Source organism: Aricia agestis, chromosome 8 (assembly GCF_905147365.1).
Source record: "Aricia agestis chromosome 8, ilAriAges1.1, whole genome shotgun sequence".
NCBI classification, from domain to species: domain Eukaryota; kingdom Metazoa; phylum Arthropoda; class Insecta; order Lepidoptera; family Lycaenidae; genus Aricia; species Aricia agestis.
In genome coordinates this window covers 16526392-16544439 of record NC_056413.1, presented here as the reverse complement: position 1 = coordinate 16544439, position 18048 = coordinate 16526392, and the positions used below count along the sequence as shown (strand labels likewise).

Genomic DNA, 18048 nt, shown 5'->3' with positions numbered 1-18048 from the left:
AGGCGTGAATAAAAATTAGAAATTCGTAAATCTCTGGTATGAGACGCGATTCACAAAAAATAAAAATATTGTAGTGTAAAGACTATAAGTACCAAAGTATTTTTCGAAAACGAAATTTTTAATTTACATCAAAGATGATGTAAATTAAAAATTTCGTGTGCAATATAGACCCAAATAAAATAGTCGTAGATGGGTGTTCAGTTTTCTAAATCTCTATTAAGTAGGTATCATAATTAATAACATACATTCACGCGGACGAAGGTAATTCTACCCCCAAGGGGGTGAAATTGGGTAGAAAGTTTCAATGAAAGTCCGTCATTTCTTGAGTTAGAAACGTTATTGACGTTTGCGTTTGACGTTTGCTTAAATAGGGTCCGTTTTTACCCTTTGTATAAGGAACCACAAAAACAAAAAGGAGAAAACCATCCATATTTGTTATTATACTATGTTAACGCGGATGAAGTCGCGGGCAACAGCTAGTAGTCAATAAAATAAAATAATGAATTGAGCTAAATTATAATTTATCGAAGTTCAGGTAAACAAAAAGTAATTTCAGTTTTCTACCCGTCCCCAGCACGGCGCGCCGCGCCGTTCGAAATAAGAAAGTTTTTTTCATATCTCGATTTCTTCTGCTATCGAAAGTCTTAACTCAGTCTATATGGGGTGAAATTAAACCTCCCGGTCTTTCGATATATTGATCCTCAATAAAAATACACGTAAGTATTTTGCTTACATGGGGGCAATAATTGCCCGGCAACACAAATATGGACCGATTTTTTTTTTTTGAAATAAGGGGGCAAACGAGCAAACGGGTCACCTGAATATGAAAAGCAACTTCCGTCGCCCATGGACACTCGCAGCATCAGAAGAGCTGCAGGTACGTTGCCGGCCTTTTAAGAGGGAATGGGTAATAGGGGAGGGTAGGGATGGGAATAGAGTAGGGGATTGGGTCTCCGGTAAACTCACTCACTCGGCGAAACACAGCGCAAGCGCTGTTTTACGCCGGTTTTAAAACTAAATTGGCGATGATTCCGCGTCGTCCTTTTTCACCTGGCATATGAAAGACAGGCGTGAGTGTGAAGAGAGAAGGACGATGTTTGATTTTTTGGGTCAGTAGCCCTCTTAATGACGATTAGTAAAACGTTTCTGAAAATTGTTATGTCGGCTGTACATTCTCGTCCGAGAGCTCTCCGGCGAGTCTCGTGCGAGCCCCTTGCCCGAGTGCGATCATGTACATTCTCATTTCTCACTTAGTTCAATCGCAGTTATGAACTCAGAGTAGATGGACGAAAACGTCACTAACAACTGTCGTAGCTCTCTGTGCAGTGTGCTATGCATAAACCTATAATGCTATATATTAAGTCTATGGTGCTATGAGCTATTAACTATAAATATTTACACATTAACCTATCCAAGCCAGCATAACAATTGAAAATTTTTATGCTGGCTTGGATAGGTTAATTCACTCTTTGACTTGGGCGCAAAATACCGACAACAGACCGAGAGGGTCCGAGACAGCGAGACGAGGCGAGGTACACTACACTCTCGCACTAGGGGCCGCCTCGCTGTATGATGTATTTCGAGTCTCGACTCTCGATGAGAGTGTACAGCCGTCTTTAGAAGAATAGATAGATAGATAGAAAATTATTTATTTGTACAAAGTAAACTAAATTATAATTTAAAATAAAACTATGGAATCTATACAAACCGGCGGTCTTACTGCTGAAAGCGGTTTCTTCCAGGCAAACTTGAAATAATATAAAATAATAAAGAATATTGATTTCCCGCCATTTACTTGAGACTGATCATGGCTAAACAGCCATGAAGCCTAAGAAAAAAAATTACAAAGTCAATGTCAATTTGACAAATAGTCGCCATAATATTATTATGCCAATAGAAAAAAAAGATTGATTTTTGGAATTTCCTTGCTAATATTCCTGAAAAAATTTAAGATATTTATCATTTTACAAAAACCTGTATTAAAACGCTTAATCTGAATGTTTTGTTTGTATTGAATAATGTAACAAAGATAGGTATTTGTGCTGTTTTTGTTGTTCAAAATGGGCGAAGAAGTGAAACACTCCTGGTTATGTCGTGTTTGTCTCGAACCGACAAGAATTGGCAATAGATCTATACACGAAAAATATAAGGAATATTGTATTATGGAATATATTAACAAACTGACCAATGTCAACATGAAAAGCACTGATGGATTACCTGATAAAATTTGTAGCAACTGTTTCTTAGAATTGGAGGTCGCTCTTAACTTTATAGAAAAGTGCGAAAAAACAGACATCTTTCTCAAGAATTCCCATAAAAAATTGACTCAATCAAATAAAACCATAAAAGTTGAATATGATGTTCCAGAAGTGAAGTCCGAGGCAAATGAAGAAGATGAAGTGTATGAAGTAGATTATTTAGACGAGTTCCAACATTTAGATGTAGACCAACAAGAAAATGAGGTTGAACAAACTAAGCAGATAACACCTACGTCAGAGGTGCAATGTCATGACTGCGGAAATTTCTTTAAATCAAAATGTAAATTAAGAGTACACTGGAAACAAACTCATATGCTCGACTCTCTTATTTGTGACTTCTGTAAAAGGAAATTTAAGAGTTATAGAGCATTGCACCGTCATTTAAAAAATAAAAGTCAATCATGCTTTACAGCACGAGATCCAAATGTAAGAGTTGAAGGTGAAGGCAAATTGAGGACTTTCTATTGTAAGGAGTGTGGTTACAAATCCCCCAGAGTCAAAGACTTGGCGGCCCACTTGAGAACCCACAGCGGAGAAAAGCCTTTTCAATGCAATTTATGCCATAAGGCTTACTCGCAGCAGTCATCATTGCAAGGTCATATGGAGGGTGCTCATAGAAAATATTTGGTTGAAATCACATGTCAATATTGTGGGAAGCATATTAAAGGAAGGAATAGAGTGTACCGACATCTAAGAGACCACCACGATAAACCCAGACCTTGCCCAATCTGTGAGAAACCTGTTACTGGTAAATATATGAGGAAACACATGCTTAGGCATACTGGGGTCAAAACGTACACCTGCGAAACTTGTGCTGCTGCCTTTTACACTAGTGCCGAACTGGCAAATCATAGAAGATATGCTCATATAAAGTCGGTCATGTATAGTTGCTCATTGTGTGAGTATAAAAATATAAGAAAGGCAATTATTGCCAAACACGAGAGTAAGCATAACGATCAAAATTTTCCATGTGTTGTTTGTGGTATATTTTTCCCAACTGCAGAAACAGCGATGGTTCACAAAGCAAGATTACACGATAATGAGAATAGCAATGAATGTCCACAATGTCATAGGACGTTTATTAGAAAAGAGTCCATCAGGAAGCACATGTTGAAGAAACACAGCAGTGTGATCGACCATAAACCTATTGTTAAATGTGAAAGTATTCAGAACAAAATTGAACCTATAATTATTGAAACTCCTAAAGCATCTCCTATTTAGAACTATCTTTATATTTTTAAGATTTTTAGAAAGTAAATATTAACTGCCTTTTATCCTGTTATTTTTTATATAATATATATATTCCTGCCATCGACACTTTGTCTCAGGTTACTTTACTGTGATAAGTAATAAATAATAATAATATCTATGGAGCATGGACGCTTCACACCAAGTCAGTCTGGCCCTGTGCTAAGTACCTGAAGGACTTGTGTTACGGGTACCAGACAACAAAAATATATTTAATACTTTACTACATATACATATTGTATTGACGACCTCTGTGGCTCAGTTGGTGGGCTGTTGGTAGCTCAAGCCGGGGGTCGCGGGTTCGAATCCCGCCGACGGAACAAAAAAGTTTTCAAAGTTCCTGGGTCATGGATGTGTATTAAATATGTGTATCATATAATAAAAATCTTAAATATATGTATATTATAAAAGTATTAAATATATTTCCGTTGTCTGGTACCCGTAACACAAGTCCTTCAGGTACTTAGCATGGGGCCAGACTGACGTGCTGTGAAGCGTCCATAGATGTTATTATTATTATTATGTTATTTAAGATTTTTATTATATTAATAATTTATTTACTTACTTTATTTTTCTTAGAATAACTTACAGCATTTTAAGACACCAGTGAGATACATGTTAGTTCATGTTACACAGCGATATGCCAATTAAAAGTTTTTACTAGTGTAATAAATAATTTAATATAATAACTCCCACACCGGTTTTGGTGATGGTGGTCGGCTTCATTGGAATCACTGAATCAGGCCAGATATGCAAGAGTAATTTTATCTATCTAGCCTGCCATAGATGCCGAAAATACAAAAAAGTAACAACTGACTTGTAAACTCCCAACCTTTCTTTACTTTTACTAGACTTTCGAGTTTAGATTTCCGATATTGTAGAAAAATTAAGTTATGTAATTATTCAGTAATTTTGGGTAACTTTGAATTGTGGTATTGTTTTCCGCCATTTAACTTGACACTGGCAATGGCTGTATGGGCAACGCTCCCTTTGCCTGTCCCGACCGGGACGAATTTAAAAAAAAAAGACACTGGCAATGCTGACATGACAGCTGACAGCCACAGCCATATTAAAAAAAAAAACGAAGAAGAAAAATCGATTTCCCATTTCCCTTAAAAAATTGGAAATGTATTTATTTTAAAGTTATTGGTGAATAGTGAAAAAACATTTCAAAACTCTTAATCTGAATGTTTTATATCTATTGAGTTACAATTATATAAGTGTACATAGGATTTTGTGCTGCTGTAAGTTTGTTGATAGTTTGTTGTTCAAAATGGACGTAGAAGTGAAACACTCTTGGATGTGTCGTGTTTGTCTTAAACCGACAGGAATTGACGATAGATCTATACACGAAAAATATAAGGAATATTGTATTATGGAATATATTAACAAACTGACCAATGTCAACATGAAAAGCACTGATGGATTACCTGATAAAATTTGTAGCAACTGTTTCTTAGAATTGGAGGTCGCTCTTAACTTTATAGAAAAGTGCGAAAAAACAGACATCTTTCTCAAGAATTCCCATAAAAAATTGACTCAATCAAATAAAACCATAAAAGTTGAATATGATGTTCCAGAAGTGAAGTCCGAGGCAAATGTAGATGATGAGGTGTATAAAGTGGATTATTTAGACGAATTCCAACATGTAGATGTAGACAAACAAGAAAAGGAGGACAACAAAAAACAAATCAAGCAGATAACACCTAAGTCAGAGGTGCAATGCCATGACTGTGGTAACATCTTTATATCAAAATTAAAATTACGAGTACACTGGAAACGAACTCATATGCTCGAATCTCTTAATTGTAAATTCTGTAAAAGAAAGTTTAAGAGCTATAAAGCCATGCACAGTCATTTTAAAAATATAAGCCAATCATGCTTGGCAACTCGTGATCCAAATGTAAGAGTTGAAGGTGAAGGCAAATTGAGGACTTTCCATTGTAAAGTGTGTGGTCACAAGTCCCACAGAATTAACGAAATGGCAGCCCACTTGAGAGTCCACAGCGGAGACAAGCCGTTTCAATGCAATTTATGTGATAGGTCTTTCACGCAGCAGGCACCATTGCAAGGTCATATGGAGAGTGCTCACAATAAATATTTGGTTGAAATCACATGTCAGTATTGCGGAAAGGAGGTCAAAGGAAGGAAGAGAGTGGAGCGTCATCTCCGAGGACACCGCGAAAAACCTTCTCCTTGCCCAACTTGTAAGAAACTTGTTTCCAGTCTTCATATGAGGAAGCACATGCTTAGGCATACTGGAGTCAAAACATACACCTGCGAAACTTGTGCTGCTGCCTATTACACTAGTGGGGAACTGGCTAGTCATAGAAGATATGCTCATATAAAGTCAGAAATGTATTATTGCTCTTTGTGTGAGTATAAGAATATAAGAAAGCATGTTATTATCAAGCACCAGAAAAAGCATACAGATAAAAATTTTCCATGCACCATTTGCGGTAAATTTAGCCCATCTGCAGAGAAAGCTTTGTTTCATCGAAAATTACATCATAGTGGGAATAGCAATGAATGTCCACAATGTCACAAGACGTTTATTAGAAAAGGGTCCATCAGGAAGCATATGTTGAAGAAACACTGCAGTGGGATCGACCATAAGCCTATTGTAAAATGTGAAAGTATTCAGAGCAAATCTGAACCCATAATTATTGAAATTCCTAAATCATCTCCTACTTAGAACTAAGTATCTGTGTATTTTTAAATTTTTTAAAGAGAATAAATATAAATTGCCCCTTATCCTATTATTTTTTATTTATTAATTACTACCTTTTCTAAACTTTGTCCTAGGTTACTTTTGTCTTTATATTAATAATTAATATTGGCATTAACGCTTCAACTCCCAAGCAGCCACAAGGATCCGCGATCGAAGGATTAATATCCTGTTATGTGAATAATAGTAACTTTAAATGGGCTAAAATGGGGTTTATTTATGTAATCAGGGGTTTATTTATGTAATCAGGGGTTTATTTATGTAATCAGGGGTTTATTTATGTAATCAGGGGTTTATTTATGTAATCAGGGGTTTATTTATTTATGTAATCATTAGTTAAAGCAAAAAATTGCGAAAAAAAAATTACACCTTTGCAGTGGTATGGCGGCCATTGGGCGCTGTCGGTAAAGTATGGCAAGGTGATTTTCGTGAATGGCTACTCGACGATGATTAGCTATGCAAAAATTTGCCTGGTACAAATGGTTCAATTTTTTTATTAAAATTAACGTATTCGCGTCGGTATGGCGGGCTGTAAGCCGCACCCGACAAGTATGGCATTACGCTTTCGCCTACTTATTTTTTATCTGAAAATACAAGCATTTTTGTGGAACAAATCATTCGACACTCGTTATTTATCCGACACGTTCGATTAACGCCCACGCGAGCGCTATGACCATCATTTTCCTTTTTGCCTTTACGTAATTATACCCCTATAAAACCGCCATACTGGTACAAATGACCAAGAATTTTGTGTCAGTATCTCCAGGCCTATAGGGTTTGCAGTGTTAGCGGAACAAAATGTAATTATTTACGACATCACATAGAAACCCCAACAATAACAGTATTTCTCCACTATACAGCGTGTCAAAAGACCGCTTCCGATAACTTCGTGGGGTTATTATAGGGCATGAGATATATCCATTGGTGCAAGAAATTTTCATGTAATCGCCAGTTTTTAAAATAGTCAAAATTTTCAACACGCAATGTATAATGCGTGCAGAAAATGCGCGATAATATCGCCCGCCGCCGATGAAGCCCCGGGCGGCCGGGCCGAGCCGGCCCCCCCGCGCCGCCCGCGCCGAATCCCGCGCGCGCGGCCCTGCGCTAGTCATGAGTTAAGACAAAACAGCTGATCGTGGTGTGCCCTATAATACCCTAGCCCGTAGGTAGTGAATAAACCACCAATATTGTAATGATTTTTCACGATTTAACAAAATGTTACAATTTATTAATTACCGTTTCTTAGATTTTTACTCAAAAATACTCAGTTTTTACTTTCGGCCAAAAAGGAAAAGAAATCATAATTCACATCCGAATCTGTAAAAATACATACACAGTTACCTACTGCACCTATGACCTATCAATGGAAAACATACGTGATAACATGTTCACTGACCTGTGATCAGCTGTCTGCTTTTATGAAATGCAGTTCGAACTGTGCTCCTGTGCTCCATAATCCATCTAACTCGATGTAGATTGCAGAGTTAGTCAACACTTAACAAAAGTAATTACAGGCGTACCATGGTATAACAATCACTTTATCACGGTAATGTAGGTATCGAATTTTAAAAATGAGATGAGATCTACTAAATAATAGTTATAATTTTTATTATTTAATGGTAATTTAAATATCTACTAAATAGTATTGAATTTATAGGGTACAACACTTAGATTGTCCTTGAAATGGATTAGCGACACGTGCGTCGTGCACCTGCAGAGCGGCGCGCTTTGTCGGCTCCACGATCAAAGCAAGCCGCCGTTCGGTGTCTTTTGACTGCTTCCGAAAGCCGATACATGACGAAAACATTATTTCAAAAATTAAAATAGATTTTTTAATTTAGTAGCCATTTGAGCATTGAGGTAATAGGTTGTTAGAGTTGTTAGGAGATACGTTTGATTTTTTAACAATGACTTCAAGTATCAAAACGTGGTAGTATTGTGTAAAGTGTTAATAATTCATAATCAATTATTATAATTGATTATTATTTCAGTTGTAATAAAATACTTTGTGGTGTGAATGTGATACATTTCGTTAACGAGAAGTGTTTTTGACGTTGTTGGTGGTGACTGGTCTTATTGCTTGGTGTTAAGGACTATTTTCAAAATGCATAAAGAAGTAAGAACACTTGAACTCAACATTTTTCACGTAAGTTAATTGCCAGTTTTATGTATGAGGTTTTTTTCGTGTATCATCTGTAATTTCGATTGATAAGTGACGATTGCGGATAGACAGTTCATCCGCATAGGTTTCGATATTTACGATGAACTTTTTAAATTGTCTAATAATCTTAGAAGTTTGCCATACTGTCGTAAGTTGTTACACATGCACAGACAGTTACAGTTTTCTACATGAGCTACCATTAAACTCTTAACACTGCAAGTAGCTTAGATGAGAGGTCAGAGGTCAGAGTTCTAAGTTCCACGTCATGGTGTTCTTCATGGGTTTGAAATTGAAAAGACACCACATACATTAGGGTTTCTGTGTGTTCTGTCGTAACTCGTAGTGTATCTTCATTCGTCGCATACGACCTTTCGACTTAGCGTGCGTAGGCCGGAGCTAACAGCTGATTAACGCGGTCAACGTTCTCGGGTTTGTACTCGGAACACGAGAACGTTGACCGCGCGCTTGCAAATGCTTATTGGGGTAAAAATAATAAAATTAAAAAAATATTTTAAATTATTTTTCTATGTGGTTTATTATCATGTTTAAAGGGTATTAATTATAAAAAAAATTAAAAAAAATTAAAAAAAATACATATTCGTAATCAGAAAATGTAGTATAATCATACCCCAAAGTTATCGGAAGTGGTCTTATTACACCCATAATGAATGTTATTATACTTATAAACCTTCCTATTGAAACACTCTATCTATTAAAGAAAACCGCATCAAACTCTGTTACGTATGGTCTAAGAGCCGGTGGGAGGTCGACCTTCACCGATCTGATAACCAGATGAGACATATTTTTTATCAAATATAATTTATAAGCAAATATGCCTATAATTACTTGCCTATCTGAAAGTGCTCATGGCTATTTTAATTAAATTAACTTTAATCGATTTTTTTCATCGCTTTCATTCTTTTGATAACCAAATGAATTTTATTTCACTGTTAGTTTTAAACACACAGAATATGCCTCAGTAGGCTTGCCTACTCATTTCTGTGTATAGCTACCTGGCAAACCGATGTGAACAGGTAAGTCAATATAAGTGACTCCATCGTTCTGCTAACTTATCGAAAGTTATATCAAATTTTTGATTATTTTATTAGAAAATCAGTCATATAGACTTGCCTGCAAAAAATCATACTTAAGTATGTTGCCTAGCTAAAAACTTTAAAAAAATAGCCATGAGCACTTTTAGATAGGCAAGTAATTATAGGCATATTTGTTTACTTATAAATTATATTTGATAAAAAAATATGTCTCATCTGGTTACCAGATCGGTGAAGGTCGATCTCCCACGGTCTCCTCTACTAGTAGTTTTAAAGATTAAACGGAACAAAGGGACATGAGGGAAAAAAGCGGCTTTGTTTTATAAATAGATATAGAAGTTCACTGTGAAAATAGCAGCGCTAAAAGAGTTACTTTCGAATTCAATGTTTCTATGGAAAATGCGCCAATATCATGAATGGGGTATTTCTTTTTAACTATTTTATGGTATATTCATAATGTTGGCGTATTTTTCATGCATAAGACGTATATAAGCCATTATGTATGCAATGAACTATATTAAATGGGTAATACTTTATTTTGTTATAAATTGTATTATTATGAGGAAATACTTATTTTATGTTCGTGAGTACAGAATAAACATCATATTTAAATAATACATAATTTTATTATAATACAAAATTCATTAAAGATTTCGTTTATGAAGTTGTGAACATGGCCTCTCTGTTAATCATTACTCTGTATGTCGAGTTTACCATGTGATCACATTATTTCTGAAAATATTAAAATCGACGACGGCTTAATAAGTAAATATGTACCTTTCGAGCGCCATCTATTGAGCTAGTTGGTCGCAAATTCTAAAATGTCAGTTGCCTATAATCCCGCCTTAAGAAACAATGTTCTTAAAAACTAGCGAATTAAAAGAAAACTGGCAAAATAGTGCAAAAACGATTTTGCACTATTTTGCTGGTAGGCGTAAATATTTCCAAAATGGTGTAACTTCACGCAGGCCACTAATATAAAAGTCCCGGCGCGGCGGCGGGCGGCGGACCACATGCGGCCCGCGGGCCGCGGGTTGAGGATAGCTGGACTAGACTATAAGAGCCAATGGCAACCCCTGAGATAAACAACTTTGAATGGCCTCCAGACTATCTGTCGCCAGGCCCCGAACTTCCCAAGTTTGTTATCTTATTATTACTCCATATAAGAGGCCGTTTTCAGCTTCAAACTTACCTTCAGTAGATAAAATATGATGTTACTAGATGTCCCGCGCGGCTTCGCCCGCGTAAATTACGAATTTTACGGAAACCAAAAGACTATAGTTTCAGTTATTCTGATGTATATAAGGTATATTATTGTAAAGTTTCATTAAAATCCGTTCTGCAGTTTTTGAGTAAGAGAGTAACAAACATCCATACATCAAAACAAACAAACTTTCGCCTTTATAATATTAGTAGGATAGGATTGTCTGTCGTCTGAGAAATTACCTAAGTGGATTTTATTATGTAAGTAAGTACTATGATTATGATTTAACTTTTATTTCTAGCTCATCGCAGATTTGGGTTAAAGTTAAACCTTGGTTTAAAATTTATCAAGTCATCTTTGTCGTTTTTGGTTCGTAAATCGTAATCCATACTTGCATACTAATATTATATATGTAAAAGTGTGTCTGTCTGATGTATATCTGTTAGTTGTTACCTCTTCACGCCCAAACCTTAACCGCTAAATCGATTTAAAGCTGAAAGGGCATTGAGTAACTTTGTATGGACCTGTGGCGTCATTTTTTTTTGCAACGGCCAGGGATTAAACCAATACTATTTTGTAGCACTACATTAGAGAAACATATATTAGTAACAAAAATTGTTCTAAGTAATATCGGAGCTGAGATACGATTATTTTAGTATAGTTATTTTTACGCCTTATGTTCTCAAAATCAATAGTAATTAACGTTACTTTATGGAGCTATCCTTAACAAACAGGTATAGAAAGGGTATATTAATCTGTTGGATTATATTTCTCACTAGCTATTGCCCACGACTTCGTCCGCGTCAAATATGTGAATAATTTTTCATATATATTTTCACACTGGGTTTAACTCACGTCCGACTAAAATATAGCCAGACTTAAGACTATAGTCTTAAGTCTGGCTATATTCCATACTTAAGTCTAGTGAAATATCACTAGACAGTGGTTTTAAAAGGGCCGGATGCAATATTAGGCAATTATAATTATTGTTCTTGTGTATTAATGTGTTGTAGGTAAAATGACTCTAGAGTCTAGGGTATTGTTCCCATAATATTATAATGTCGATTATTTCCACTATTTAGCGCATTTTGGCCATAGTGCAGTATGAGTTATGACGCCGGACGGCACCTTTCAGCAGAATTTTTAGTCTAGCTTTTAATCTACTTCCCGGCTCATACACGTGGAGCTGCAGGAATGTTTTATAGAATATTAACTACCTATTTACTTACACAAAAAATATAAAAAAAACAAAAGCCCTCTTTAAGAAATTCGAGAAAAAATGGATTTGCATTTTTTGCGAAAGAAAAATAAATAGTTAAAAAACTCATTAAATGACGGCGCGTAGTAGTAGTATGTTGGTTAAGGCGGGGATTAATCTCAATCAAAAACGATAACCTTGCACACAACCAAAGACCAAGCGTATACGCATCGCAATAAGATTCATTTTAGCTTAGCATAAAACTACAGGTTCTCGGGCGGATCTTCTCTATTTTTCATGTTTTTTTTAAATATCTTTGGAAATAAATATTAAGAAACAAAATTGTTCGGTTAAAGAATTTTTAATATAGATTTACTAACAATTTATTCAAATAAAATGTACAATTATCCTAGTTAATACTTATATCTCGATGAAATAGAGTTTTTTCGGAGGTAAGTTTGTAAATTAATCACAGCCAAAGTATTATGTTTTATTAAAATGTTTACGGTTTAAGGTATTTTAAATATTGTGCTTTATATCTCATATTTTTTAACACTTCGTTATTATATTGGAACTAGGTAAACCGGGAGTCACGGAATAACAAATTGAGCTTTATCCTCGCCTTAAGTCATTCTTCTAAAATGTACGAATAACTAAAAATAAAAATAAATGATGAAATGAATTATTGTACTTGTATCTACAGTGTGTAACAAAAATAAGTGATAATACTTTAGGGTGTGTACGTGTTCCTTATAGAGAGTTCACTGTGAACGTAGCAGTGCTGAAAGACGATTTTTTTTTCACTTTTGTATGGGCAAGGGCCCAAGCGTCACGAGTTTCCCCATACAAAAGTGAAAAAAAATTTAGGTCTTTCAGTGCTGCTACTTTCACAGTGAACTCTCTAAAAAGAACACGTACACACCCTAAAGTATTATCACTTATTTTTGTTACACCCTGTATATCTACAGGGTGTAACAAAACTGAGTGATAATACTTTACTTAGAGTATATTATGCTAAGTGTCCCTTGTATAGAGTTCACTGTGAAAGAAGCAGCGCAGAAAGACATTTTTTGTGATTTGCATGGGCAAGCGCCCTGGCGTAAAGAGTTTCCCCATACAAAAGTGAAAAAAATATGTTCTCTTTCAGCGCTACTACTTTTACAGTAAACTCTATACACGAAACTCATACACAGTACACACCCTAAAGTATTATCACTTAGTTTTGTTATACCCTGTATACAGATATTATGAAGCTGAAGTGTTTGTGTGTTTGAAAGTGCTAATCTCAGGAACTGCTAAGTTCGATTTGAAAAAATATTTTTGTGTTGGATAGCCCATACTATATCGAGGAAGGCCTTAAGCTAATAAATAATGCCTTTTTTCTGAGTATTCATGTTATGATTGAATTAACTTTTAGTTGAAAATACGAACTTAAAATGTCTAATATCTCGGCTCCGATATAGTTTAGCTATATGTCCCCCATAATAAAGTTTACTCCCCTTGATATGTTCTTTCATAATATGCCGGTTTGGTGAGTGGCCGCGAGATTTGAAAATGACGCCAATATTACCCAAACCCCTTTGACATGGATCACTTTGTCGCACGCGAATTTTGTCGCTTCGTAGTTGCGGCCGGCTACCAGCTATAATATATTGGTACGGATTACGTACCCCTTACGTAACCCTTCGTGCGCGAGTCTGACTCGCACGTCTCGGCCGATTATTTTAAATAAAATAATCGGCCGAGACGTGCGTTTATACGTGGGAGAGTCTTCGGCACGAATGGGCCGGCTCGACCGGATAAATACCACGTTCTCACAGAAAACCGGCGTGAAACAGCGCTTGCGCTGTGTTTCGCCGAGTGAGTGAGTTTACCGGAGGCCCAATCCCCTACCCTATTCCCTTTCCTACCCTCCCCTATTCCCTTCCCTTCCCTACCCTCCCCTATTACCCTATTCCCGGCAACGCACATGCAGCTCTTCTGATGCTGCGAGTGTCCATGGGCGACGGAAGTTGCTTTCCATCAGGTGACCCGTTTGCTCGTTTGCCCCCTTATTTCATTAAAAAAAAAAATTTATGACACAACAAAAAAATTAAGTAGGTAAGTAGCCTTATGGGAAAATTAAGTAATTCAGAGCGAATAATTCATGTAGTTTTGAAAGTTGGTACATTTGTTCCTGAAGGTGTCCAGAGAACTCCAGATGAATATACTAAAAGTCCCCGAAGGTGGGACACGAGCCGGCGAAAGGTCTCTTTTTCCAAGGTTTTTGCTTGTGACTCGAAAATTATTTACAATATCTCTTTAGTGACTTCTACATTAATTTATTATCTACATTTCTATAAATTACGTCTAAACATTTTTAATGTACGATCATTACTTTAGTCTTTAGGAAATACAGAGTATTAAAAGGGTACGCTCGCACTGTTTTTCCATACAAACGTATTCCCCAATTTACTCCCTGGACAATGCGTTTAGACAAATGATTTTTATACAATATACAATAATATGATCTGTTAAAGCTAGGTTCGATTTTTTCTAAATTTAAAAATATTACTTAAATAAAAAAATATGACCCTTAAAAAGCGCAAAAAATGAGTGCCCCGTACGGCGTACCCCGCCAGTCATCCGCCAATCGACCGACTATAAAACAAAAAAAAGATCTAGGTATAAGAACGTACAGGTAGGCTCACTCTTTCTAGAAAGTATTTCCTTACCATCTAAATTCAGCTGTTTACAATAGCCTAGGGCCTAGGTTCAGCGTTTGTCATTACTCATTATACAATCAAGAGCGCTAGCAGATAGATAAACTCCTGTCAAAAATGGCATAGACGCATAGACTTAATATATACTGTCGTAAAAGACCACCTGACAACTCGAAAATGCGTGACCATTTTTGATCTGTCAATGTGTGCGTGTGCTAGTGATGTATATTTTACTATCGATAGTATAGTATTTTGCTATCGATAGTATAGTCCGTTCGAGTTATTTTACCTGAGTTTCTATAAGAAATAAATAATATGCAACTTTGATAGATTTGTATTTCAAATTAGGTATCATAAATTTTAATTGGCAAAAAAAGGTGACGATTAAAAAGTAGATACACATTTTCTTTTGGAATGATTTTTCAATCGTCGGATATGTTATGACATGAGGTTCTTATAGGGGTAAATAATTTACACTTAACACATTATAAAGTTACTTATTTATTACTCAGGTAAAATCTATCTGGTAAATCAGTCCTTACATTGAAAGTAAACGTTGAAAGTAAACAACACACATAGTATATTATATTTTATTCTTAAATTAAATACATATTATAAAATATCATAATATTTCATTACAATTATTTTGAACCGACTTCCAAACAGGAGGAGTCTAGACGTTCGCCTGTGGATATATTTTTATGTATGTTCAACGATTACTCCGCCGTTTATGAACCGATTTTCAAATTTTTTCTTTTGCTGTACATTGTATTGTATGTTCACAAAAGTGGTGGTCTGGTGATGGAAACAATGAGAAATCGAAGTGACTCCTTGATATTGAAATGGGAACATATGGTCCCAGAAAACGTTCAAAATCTTTCGATTAATAAATTTAAAAAAGTAGTCAAAGAACGTTTTGTGCCAAAGCCAAAATGATTTCATAATTGATGGCACATCTTGGGAGTAGAATGCTGAATGACTGCTTGCAAGGCTACTTCTACATGACTTACAATTATTATGTATCTATCTATGTTTACATTGTATAATTTTTAGTTACAGCATTGTAAATTTTGTTTTAAAAGATTTTTTTTCTCACTTTTTTTGGTAACAAGTGGGCGTGCGACTTTCTTACGCCGGTTCTTCTCGTCGGCTTAGTTACCGAACCGGTGGTAGGCACCATGTATTCTGAAAATATATTTTATTTTAGATGTGTTCAGAAATAAAGCAATTTTGATTTTTTAAAACACCAACTGTAAGTATAGAAAACGTTAAGGACAGCTAAAATGAGTAAAATTATTATTTTTAAACAAAAAATTAAAACCGACTTCCAAGGCAATGTCAATAGTAATATTATACTTAAATGAACTAAAAAGTATTAAATAATTCTTATTCTGTACTCAGTATTAATTCTGTTCTCAATCTTCATTATTTTGCAATCGGTACCAGCTAACCTAATCGCCAGTTCTCTGACAGAATAGGTATAACAGCAACTTATATACTTAGGACTGGTACCGACTTCAAAATTATGAAGATTGAGTACAGAATAAGGATTATTTAATACTTTTTAGTTCATATAAGTATAATCTTAAATGAACTAAAAAGCATTAATTGCTTATAATTGCTTATTTTTAATAATTGTTTCAGTAACAAGTGCAACAGTATGTCAAACTTACTGGCACAAATAAAGTTGGGATAGCTCCTTTAACCAAAATAGTATTTATTCTAATTTTTCTTTAAAAATTTTCAATGAAATGTTTGCCTACATATTGTTGAATTTTTCTTGGGATTCCAACCACCACTTAACCCAATTAATTTCAGCCATTTTCCTCTTATTAGAGGATCTTGAGGGAATCTGTAAAACAAATGATTATGATATATAAATATAAACCTTCCTCTAGTTTTAGAGTCACTCTATATTATAGTAGTTATATGATATTAGCTATATTATACTATACTATATTATATTATATTAGTTAAAATAAGATAATATGTCCTTTTTAGTCCGGCCGCACATTTTCCGAATTTCTGATCACAAAAATTCGGACGCCCCGCCCCGCTCATACATTTTGACACGTCAGAAATTCTTTTAATTGATGGGTCTACAACAAAATGTATGAACAGAAATTGTATGATGAAAAATGTATGAAGAGAAATTTCGGATAATGTGCGGCCGGGCTTAAGGTGATAAATATAAAGGTAAATGATTTTTATTTTAGATTTATGTTATTGTAAAATATCGATAAGCATATTGATAAATTTGATTCAAGCACTAGCGTATATGTAAGAAATTTTGATGAAAAATTTTTCTTCAAAATTTGTGTAATATAGGAACAATAGTACCTTTAGTTACGCAAAATATGAAAGTAAAAGGGAGGATTCACAATATTTTATTTGAAATAGAGAACTAAAGACCAGAATATAGCAAAAATTAACACATCGTAGCAATAAGGACATGAAAATTAATTACGGGTGAAATGTATATTTTTCAGGATTATTCCTATGATTTACACTGCAATCACTCACAGCACAAGTTATTATTGTTATATATAATAGTATTTGTTGAAAATAACATACGATTTAAATAATAAATTGCAAATACCGAAAGGGCATAAAAACGATTGACGACTTTTGACGACCTGTCAAATAAAAGTTGTTACAATTTTCATTAGACTGCCTCTCTCTTTTCATCTTGTTATAATTCCATAAAGGATTTTCTTCTCTCTCGCACTCTTTGTTGGTCTTTAGCATTATATTATGTCTATGCATAGACGTGATAGATCAGCGGTTCTCAAACTTCTTTGGTGGCGGAACCCTTTAAGGGAGTGTCATTTTTGATGGACACCTAAAATGAAATTTAAAACTTTGAATGAATTGTGGAATTGTCTCCATGGCCCATGCTGGTGTATGAGCTGACATTAATTTCTAAAACCAATTTGTATGTTGCTTGCGAAGGTCCATAGCTCCATACAGGGCCGGCCCAACCATAAATATATTTCATATATTTCATATAAGCTATAGGCAAATTAAAGTGTATGCTTGAACCAATCTATGTACAAATTTTTGAAGCTTAAATCATTCTCCTCTGTTGGCAAAATTAGAATCCCTTTTTTACAGAGGTCTTTTTGATTGGTTATTCTGTGTTATAAAAGTTGACCAATCGTGTTATGCTATGGGTAATTCAAATACAAAGACATGATGAATTCTGACAATGAACTTTATTTCTTAGCTTTAGCCTTTAGTCATTGCTGAGAAAAAGTATCGATATCGCTACAGCCAAATTATCAAGGCGTCGCCATATCAGTCGTTGGTGAAATTGGGGCTAAATATTATACATTTCTCAACAACAAACAGTTAATTCAATAACTTTTAGACCTTGCCATAAAATTCTATTTATGAATAATTTTATGTTCATGTTAAATTATTCACATACGTAATTTCAATTTTCAATTTAATTATGGACATTGAGAATAGGCTACTTGTAACTTGACCTATATTCA

General features: G+C 35.0%; 1 protein-coding gene across 1 annotated transcript; it reads left to right on the top strand.

The window, feature by feature from the left end:
* Nucleotides 1-1909: 1909 nt before the first annotated feature.
* Nucleotides 1910-3532, top strand: LOC121729803 (gastrula zinc finger protein XlCGF57.1-like). The gene has a single exon (XM_042118432.1). It carries the CDS (start codon nt 2061-2063, stop codon nt 3477-3479), a length of 1419 nt encoding a protein of 472 aa, XP_041974366.1. The 5' UTR covers nt 1910-2060; the 3' UTR covers nt 3480-3532.
* The last annotated feature ends 14516 nt before the right edge of the window (nt 3533-18048 follow it).